Source organism: Ipomoea triloba, chromosome 12 (genome assembly GCF_003576645.1).
Source record: "Ipomoea triloba cultivar NCNSP0323 chromosome 12, ASM357664v1".
Taxonomy (NCBI): Eukaryota; Viridiplantae; Streptophyta; class Magnoliopsida; order Solanales; family Convolvulaceae; genus Ipomoea; species Ipomoea triloba.
In genome coordinates, this window is record NC_044927.1 from 27,035,144 (window position 1) to 27,044,831 (window position 9,688).

Genomic DNA, 9,688 nt, shown 5'->3' on the forward strand with positions numbered 1-9,688 from the left:
AACTGCAGTGTATATAAAATGAAACTGAATAACAGTTTCACATATTTGAGTGTATATTGTCTGATCCAATAAAACTGTAGTTATATCGAAACAATATTGCAGTTGTGTTGAAAGGAAACTGCAGTGTATTATAAAAGAAACTGTAGTTGTGTTGAAAGGAAACCACATAACAGCTTCACATATTTGAGTGTACAATGTTGAATGAAACTCTATTTATATCGAAAAGAAATTGTAGTTGTATTGAAAGGGAACTACAACCTATATAAAAGGAAACTAAATATCTTATACACACAGAGTTAATGGTGCGGAACGGAGCCGTTTTAGCCGTTTCTTTTCATTGATCAAAATGACGTCGTTTTGATGCATGGATCTGAATCCATTGTCGACCGCGGTCCACAATAAAATTTGCGTAGTTGGCCCAAACAATTATATTTATTACTATATATATTTTTTATGGCGAGAGAAACTCGCAGTCGCTATATGAAAATATGCACTAAATAAATATTATTTCTATGTAATAGTCAACGAACCATGTAAGAAAGGTACATATAAGAGGAAAAATCACACTAGAAAAATATTGTGCGACGGGTTTAGCTGAGAGCATATCGACAATAACTAAACTTGTAATTTTCTGGTATAAAAGTCATATTCTACCTACTCGATCCTCTCTTTCGAAAGTTATTACTATATTTATTTGTTTTTGGATTGGGTTGATCCTTATTACTATATGTAATTTAATTTTGTTGGACCAATCTTTATGTAATATGAGTCAAACCAAGCACTAATAGACGTCAACATTTTACTTCTTTTTTTTTTTGGTGGTGGTTATGAATAAAGTCAGCGGCGATCGGCGGCTGAGAGTTTTATGGTCCCGCCGGACCAACAAAACTGTCGGCTATTTAAGGATTTAAGGAAGGGAAAATGGAAGGTCCGATTAAGGTACCATGTGAAGCTACGTGCAATATCTAAGGGCAGGTGGAGTCATAAATTAACACTCGAATATAAAATCAATGTAAATTGAGTCAATTTAATTTCGAGACTCAAACATCAAATTATATATTTTTACGCACAATGAATCTACAAATCTTAAATGAGACTACTCATTCACTAGATCGAAACTCTGAGGGTCTAAATGAAAATATTTATTATCGACTAGTAGAAATGAATAATGATATTTACTAGAGTTTTATATTTAAAATTGCATTAAAATATTGACTATTTTAAAGAGAAAATGATATTTTTAATCTTTAATTTGTATGTGATGACTGATGGCTTTGACAATGTTCTTGTTGTATTTTTAGTTCCGAATATTGAATTATTTATCCTTTGTCTGATTGTCTCACATCTTTCACTTGCCTTCATCAACCAGCCATTAATCAAAAAATGTTCTTTATTGAAACTTAGGCTTTCTATCATCAAACATAATGACTAATCCAACACTGAATTATAGGCACTTTTAAAGTGAGACAACTAACCCGAGATTATCATTTACTAAACATTAAGTTAGCTATAAATTTGCAAATACCAACCCCAAACACAAACACATGCATGTGACATTAGGTAACAATTGATGTTGTGGTTAACCAGCCACTTAGGTAAGAATTGATGGATGTTAACATGGGTCATTAATGCAAAGAACTATAATTGTAATGTCTTCTCCCAACTGTCGATGTCCACATGGGTGGCTAAGTGAGTGGAGCATGATTATCTATTAGAAGGTCATGAACTCAATTTTTATCAGTACTCTTTCAGTCGAATTTATCCCACAGAGTCTTTCTAGTGTAGTTAACATATTATGTATAGACGACGTATAGTTTGTATGCTATTGCACAAGAGCATAGTTTATATCTCATATGATTTGATGACTAAAAATATAAAATTGCTATATAATTAAAGATCAAAACAAGTAACTGTACGCAGTTACGTTTATGACTTATAGAGGGAAAATGTACTTTTTTTCACAGCAAAATTGTGTATGCAGTTAGTAGGTTGGATCAACCAAATTGGAGGCTCATTTAAATGGGGTTTGTTTCTATATAGATGTCTTCGTCGTAGAGATAATGATGCAGACCTATCCTTTATTGTCATTATTATTGCGTTAATGGAGTTCGTAAAATAACCCAGTGATAATGTAGCTAGCTAGTATAGGTCTTTTCTTTTTTAAAGATCCGAAGAAAGGGACCCCGAAAAAAACACACTAGTCTTGGGTAATCACGTATTTAGAGATAGAAACACTCATAGAATCCTCTTCCGGTAATGTCATTAATCCCCATATCTCGAATCATGTGACTGAGTCTTTCAATACAGAGGACGACCAGATATTCAGATAAGGAGATATAGGCCGGATCACATTGTCTAACACCCCTCGACGGGTTAATCCAGTCCAAATTTATGTGTGACGATTATCTACTTAATGGCGGAACTCCTTAGATGCCACACCTTGACAGTTTCATGATATTATAATCATTAAAAAAACATACAGAAAGTACCAAACCTACGTTCCAGCTTGCTTCCCCCACACCTTAATTATAAGTGATTGCTTCATTCTAAGGTTTTCTCAGTCGGATTTTCTCCTTCTTTGTCAAACGAATAACAGGGCAGTCCCCTTCCTCATTAATATCTTCTATGTCTTCCTCGTCATCGTATATGATATTAATTCACGATCTCCTCGTGGAGAGAGTTTTTCCGTTCATTCTAACACACTATAAGGCAATTCTTGTTGTATATATATTCAAAATAGAAAATATGGGTCAACGTAAGCGTAACGTGTAACGTGCGTGCATTTTGCTATACGTTTCCCAGGTTGTTAGAAATTTAAAATCTTATAGAACCTTAGGTTTGTATAGATTTAATAGATCCCCACCATTCATTAAGGAGATAGAATGAGTATAAATACTGTTTATTAGCTCATTTGTAAACAACCTCTAGAATCTAAGAGTTTAAGTTATCAAATTCGTAATCATCCCATCGTAACTAGTCTGTGACATAGAGTTATGTAAGAATTTTTAAAATAATTATGTAAGAATTTTTAAAATCAATCGCGAAAACATATTTTTTAAAATGGGTTAAAGTTCAACAAATCAAAAAAAAATTGACAAAAGTGGTCTCAATTTATTATTATACAAAAAATTGGCAAAACTGGTCTCAATTTATTATTTAACCAAACAGTTTACTCTTGTGTTCTCTCCCAATTTAAAATTGACTAGACAGAACAAACTATAACGTCATATACCACACTTGCATATACTCTAATTTGGGTTTCCTTCTCCTCTATCCAAAAATAATCACCTTTTCTTTTATCCAAAAAAAATCACAATTTGTATTTCCTATTTACTCGAGATAATAAACCATAAATCAGTTATTTTGTACATTCTATATGTGAACACTAGTAATACACTTACTCTATCAAAATCTTTCAATAACATGTTTTTATAAATATATATTCAAATTAAATGTCTAGTACAAACTTTTCTTCTCAAAAGTTACTCATGTGCATTTGGGCTGTCAAGCTCTGTTTTCTTGATTTGCCTACTACTTATATTGGGCTAAATTGTTTTTTTTTCTTCTCAGAAGGTGAAGAAGATACAAGCAGAGCAGTTCAAACCTATTCAACGACTTATCGATCTAGGTCGAGTCAAAGTGAATTCGTTCTGCTCAATACTATTTTCAACACATTTAGTGCAGACTAACATTTTTGACAAAATCACAAAACTTTCTACAAACTTCATGTTTATGTTACACCCGAACACAAGGTAAAATGGATCAAAAAACAACTGAACTATTGTATTGAGCTTACAAGTTATGACGTTTAAGGTTCATTGTTGCATGATGCAAGATGATCAGGTGATTTCTCACCGACGTTAATGTCTTGTCCTCCCCATTTCTTCATGCGTTCTGTCGTCTGCTTAACCTGCAAAAAGTTTTGTTTTTGCCATCAAGATTCACACAATCTCTATCGCATTAAACCGGGCTTACAAACATCAACCACACCTACCTCATTAGTCCAATTGGTTTTGTAAAGAACAATCAGTAGTAGCAAAGTCTGCATACCAGCCCCTGCTATCATCCCTGCCCAAAGTCCCTGCATTTTTCAACCCCAAATTTGAATTTTGTGCGGATAGAAGTCTAGCATTAGCGCCAAAGATGATCAACCATAGCGAGATTTGAAATTTCACTTACCGTGACTCCTAGATTAGCCACATATCCAAGAACAAATCCAAGAGGAAGACCAAATATGTAATATGAGCCCAAGTTTATGTAAGCCACTAGAGCTTGCCATCCTCCTCCCACTGCAACACCTGCAAATGTGGGGTATTTAGATTGTGGTAAAATGGGAAGGGTGACCTTGTTTTTTAAAGGTATCTTTCAAGAACGACGAAATCTGTAACGTGTTAATACCTGAAATAACAGGCTGGACACTGTTGAGAACCATTGTTATTCCCAGCAGGCCTGCAAGTTTGGCAACTGCTTGCTGCATTTCCTTGCTATCTGTGAATATGATGGCCATATGGTTTCGAGTGGCCAGTACAATAACCGTGCAAAGTATACCAATTAGGAGAGACTGAAAAACTGTGACATAGACTGAATATTTGGTTGCTCTTGGATGCCCTAGGCCAAGCTCGTTTGAGACTCGAACACTGAAAAGAAAAACGAAAACTAAGAGAATGCTGATCTGTTCATAGCAAAAAAAGGAATGTGGTGCTATTCTGGGTGAGAACAAAAAACATTTACCTAATGGCAGCATTGATTCCAATGAACAACATGGCTTCCCAACCATTAACGTTCATGCTGAAATATAAGAACAATGCTTAACCATTAGAGAAGAAATTGGCATGTAAACATAACTTATTTCATCTTAAAGCAATGCATATTCTAGAAGGCTAAAAATGCTTTCAAGATTATGCCTTTTCTCCCATTGCTGAAAGAGATGTTCAGAACTCAACTAGCATTGCTCTACTGATAACCATACAATGCAATGACATGTAACACTAATTAAATGCTCCATAATTTACTTTGAATTCAGAAAGCACGAGACTTGATTGGATTTTGGATACTAAGAATCTGCAAAGCATGCTGTATAATTGAGACTGCGAGTTCAAGGACTCACCAAATAGAAAGGGAGCCAACTGCAATCACAGCATTGTCAAGATGGCCAGTAAGGATGATAATGCTCATCATATACCAAATCTCAAGGCAGAGCATAATTGCAGAAGCAAGAGAGAGCCTAACAAATGCCCAAATATCATTCAAAGCAGTCCAAGACAACCCCTTCCACCCATCCTTACACCACCTAACAACATACACAAATTGGGCTATCGCGATGACCCAATTCGAAAGATCAAACGCCAAGGCAGCGCCAGTCGTACCCCAGCTGAACAAACAAACGAATACCCAAAGTAAAAGAACATTAAGGAGCAGCACCAAGAATCCAATCCAGGCAAGCACATTCACCTTACTCTGTGCCTGAAGAAACTTTTGGGTGGGAAAAGTGACAGAAAGGGAAAATAGCTGAGGGATGATTAGGATGGCATACTCCCCAGCTAAAACAGCAATTTCATCTTCTTGCCCAAGCAACTTAAGCAATGGAGTTGCAAACAAGTAAATAGGCAAAAGAATAATACAAGTTACAAAGAGAATAACAATTGAGCGTTGCATATAAATCCCTAGCATATGAACTTGCCCTGCTCCAAATGCCTGTCCACACAGCGTCTCCAATGCACTCCCCATTCCAAGCTACAACAATTCAATTTACACACTACAATTAAATCAAACCAAATAAACACACATAAACACACACAAAATGCAGTAAATTAAACCAGTAATTGCGAAAAAGGATCAACCATAAAGCCAAAGGAGAAAGTGCCGATAACCGACTGAGCGATGGAGATAGATGAGAGCTCAATATTGCCGAGATGGCCGACGAAAATATTCGTAGCGGAGTTCGTGCCGTACTGGCAAATGATGTTGAACGCAATAGGGCCGCCGATTATCCAAAGCTTAACCGTTTCGATGCAGAAAACCTCCCACCACGTCCTCAGCCCTCTGGCGGGGCGGTAGTCACCGTCATCCGCGTACAGGCGGTGGCTCCGGTCGCTGGAGAAGCCGTTGAGCAACGGCGCCTCCATTCTCCGTTATTCTCAGCGGAAATGAACGTCGGTAAGTGAAAGGGGAAGCTTTTCGCCGGAGAAAATGGTGTCGCTTCAGTGCTCCGAGGGTTTTTGCCCTCGTACCATTTCGTGCAAGTTAGTTACGACTTACGACTTTCGCGGTTTCCTTTTCCTGTTGCTTCTGCATTCTGCATTTCCCTTCAAATATATACCCATCACCATGTCACATGAACCTATTACAATTACAACCCCCATTTTACTAAAATAAAAATAATTAATATTACTTTTATTTGTATTTGTATTTTTTTTTTGTATATTTCATCTTTTGCAACTTGGAATATATAATACTATTTCAAAGTTTTGTTTTAAATAATAAAGCTTGTGACAATTAGACGAGCTCAAAACAATAATGACACTAACTAACTTCCATAAAGAGTAATGATTATTTTGTGATTTAGTGGCATGAAATAATTCTTCCAAAATAGAGGTCATGGGTTCAAATTCCAATAGTTTTTTACGTTATATAATTGGTTAAAACCTGTTCCCCATGCAAGTAATGCAGGATTACTGGCAAAGGTGCTTAATCTCCAGACCTCGGAGTGAAGGACAAATCTCATGACGGACCTCCCAAATGACTTTTCAACGTTCTTGCAGATTGATATCAGGGATGCAAGTAGCTTAATCATCTCCGGGTTTCTCATATGACTAATTTCATGACGATACTCCATAATGACCTTTCAACGCTCTTGCAAATTGATGTCGGGAATGCAAGTACTAGAAGAATCAGATAAATCTAAGGGTCGTCTGCATTTGTTTAAAATTGAAGTACGTAATATAAATATATTTAGTTTAAAAGTTATCTTTGAAGTATGTAATATAAATTTGTTTGGTTAGGCTATATAATTTAAACCAAACACTCCCTCGTTGTTTTGGATAGTGCCGATCTCACAAAAAAAGAAAGAGAAATAAATCAAAAAAACAAAACAAAAGAGAACAATTCCAAGTGCAAGTAAAGTCAACCAAGGACCTATTCAACAAACCTTTACTAGTCTGGTTGTTGATGGATAACATATGACGTGGAAAAAATCACAGCACAAAACGTACCAACTTTACTACCCTGGTGGTTACTTCAGACAAAAAGTATTGTATGACATAAATAAATGCTGCGGAATTAAATTGTGGCCAATGTTGCAAAATTAAACTCAACTCCGGTTTTTATATTCGACCCATTAACATTACCACGCTTAAACAACATTTGGTTTAGGTAATATAAGATTATCTAATCTAAAAACATAATAAGTGTGAATAAATGTTATATCCTTAATTTATATTTATTTTTTTCTGTTAAGTTTTTTTTATACATTATGTTACAAAAGTAGTTGTACTTTACAATATTTTGGACAAACATACTCTTACAATTATAATTTCCGTTATATTTTTTACTATTGTTATCATGCACATGCATCTACCATATATTTTCTTATCTTTTTCAATAATAATAATATATACATATTATATAGTGGAGTTATATGTTAGTTATTTCTTAAAATATAAATATAAAATTTATAAAAAAATATTTTACATTATTATTATTATTATGTACAATAATGTAAATATCTAAAATTTAAATAAATTTAAAAGTTTAATATAAAATATTAATATTGGGCACAATCTAGTAATATAATATTTACTTGAGTAATATTACATTATCGGAAAGCAGTAGTTCACAAAGAGTCAATAGTCACCTCCACTAAGACTCAAACCCACTCTCTTCCACGTGAGAGTATAAAGTGAGTGCTACTAGATCAGAAGGTTTTTGGCAGCCCTTTGAATCTTATTTCCAATTACATGAGAATTACTTGATTTGAACATTCTTTTGTTGAGATATGATCAAAATACTTACATGTTGACATATTGAGCGGGAATTACAACTCTATGATCATTTGCTCCACTTTTGCCTTGCTTTGTCCCTGTGATCAAATTTATTGAAAGTACAATTCTTTGGCTCCCTTGGTAATATTTTAGCCACCTCCTTAGCTTCACTTTGGCTCCTATTGACTTGAGATTCATTCAAAATGTCGTGAAAGACATACAACTTTTTTCAATCCAACCATTTATGCATCTAATAATATAAACAAATGAATTAAGACACATTTGCATAACACCAAAATATTTTATACTTAAAATAGGTCTATATATGGGGAAGAAACATGAACATGAACACACTTGTTACTAACCATTCCATTAGAAATTGGGAACACATTCTTTTCTTTTTTTTTTTTTTTGGTAAATTTACAGGGTCTTTCTCTCCGTCCGTTTAACGGTCCGAGGTTCAACCACGTTCGCTCCGGGAGGCACGGGAGCTGGCTCAAGGGAAATCGTCACTTGTGGGAATTGAACCCGGGTTATCCCGAAATTCCTCCACACAAAGAGATCGACCTATTAACATTTGTTCTAAAAACACGTGAAAATAAAATCAGCTACAAAATCAACCTCATACATACCTAGGTATGACTTGGTAATTAGGCTATTGAATTGGTAACCTCAACTCCTCAAGGTTATAATTTAACTCTAAACGGGAGCGACCTATTAACATTCTAAATTTAAATTAATCAACTATAACTCACATAAACAACTAGTTTATTTCATTGTAGTCCTTTGTTGACTAAGGTCACAATGCAAGATTTATGCACCCCTTGGATAGTGATTGTGAATTTCCTTTATAACTCAAAAAAAATAAAAAGGGCGGGGTGTAATGCCCATTAAAGTAATAATACTTACAACCATTCCCAATTATTTATCATCAAACCTTATTCTACATTATATTGTATCAATTTCTGTACTAAAATCCACTACTCAATTGACTAAAACCGTTAACAACAACATCATCGATGTTAACTGGGCCAGCTATTATCGGCCCATTTCTACAACAAAATATTAGAAAGTTAGAAATGTGTTTGGCCCAACCTTAATACCATGATTAGATTCTTTCTCAAACAAAGCCCATATAATTAAACTATTATTTTGACCAATTGGATCGAAGTTTCCTTATCCAGCCCATTACGTGAAATCACAATAGTTATACCATGGACTCGAGTTCACCTTGTCTTTTTTAAACACACAATTTACATAATGAATGTTCATAATTTACATATTGAATGTTCACAATTTAAATTGTGAACATTAAATATGTAAATTGTGTAATTTGAACCCGAGGACCCAGGTCCACTGAATAATTTGTCGTGAAATCATTTGATCCGACCATGAATATACTAATGACCATGATATATGCATTTTTAGTACGTTGTAGACTCGTTTTGCCCTATAGTACATTAGAAATGAACATGTGGCACATTAAGAATAAATCATATCAAAAGTCAATCTTATTAGGTGAACTCTAGTTTCTGTTATAAGTATTAAGGAAAAATAAATAACGTGAATTTGTAACACAAAATTTTGGTATTTTCACAAAGCTTTGTTATTATTTTAACAAACAAGTACTCCACGTTTCAAAATACTAATTCGACCCAGTAATTTAACCAATAAAGTTTATATACTGTTAAACCAACTTTGCCACATCC

General features: G+C 34.5%; 1 protein-coding gene across 1 annotated transcript; it reads right to left on the reverse strand.

The window, feature by feature from the left end:
• Positions 1–3,644: 3,644 nt before the first annotated feature.
• Positions 3,645–6,269, reverse strand: LOC115998673 (protein DETOXIFICATION 35). The gene is made up of 7 exons (XM_031238295.1): positions 5,841–6,269; positions 5,108–5,733; positions 4,732–4,788; positions 4,399–4,637; positions 4,180–4,298; positions 3,995–4,081; positions 3,645–3,910 (listed from the first exon to the last, which is right to left on the reverse strand). Exons 1-7 carry the CDS (start codon positions 6,123–6,125, stop codon positions 3,809–3,811), a joined length of 1,515 nt encoding a protein of 504 aa, XP_031094155.1. The 5' UTR covers positions 6,126–6,269; the 3' UTR covers positions 3,645–3,808.
• Positions 6,270–9,688: the final 3,419 nt, after the last annotated feature.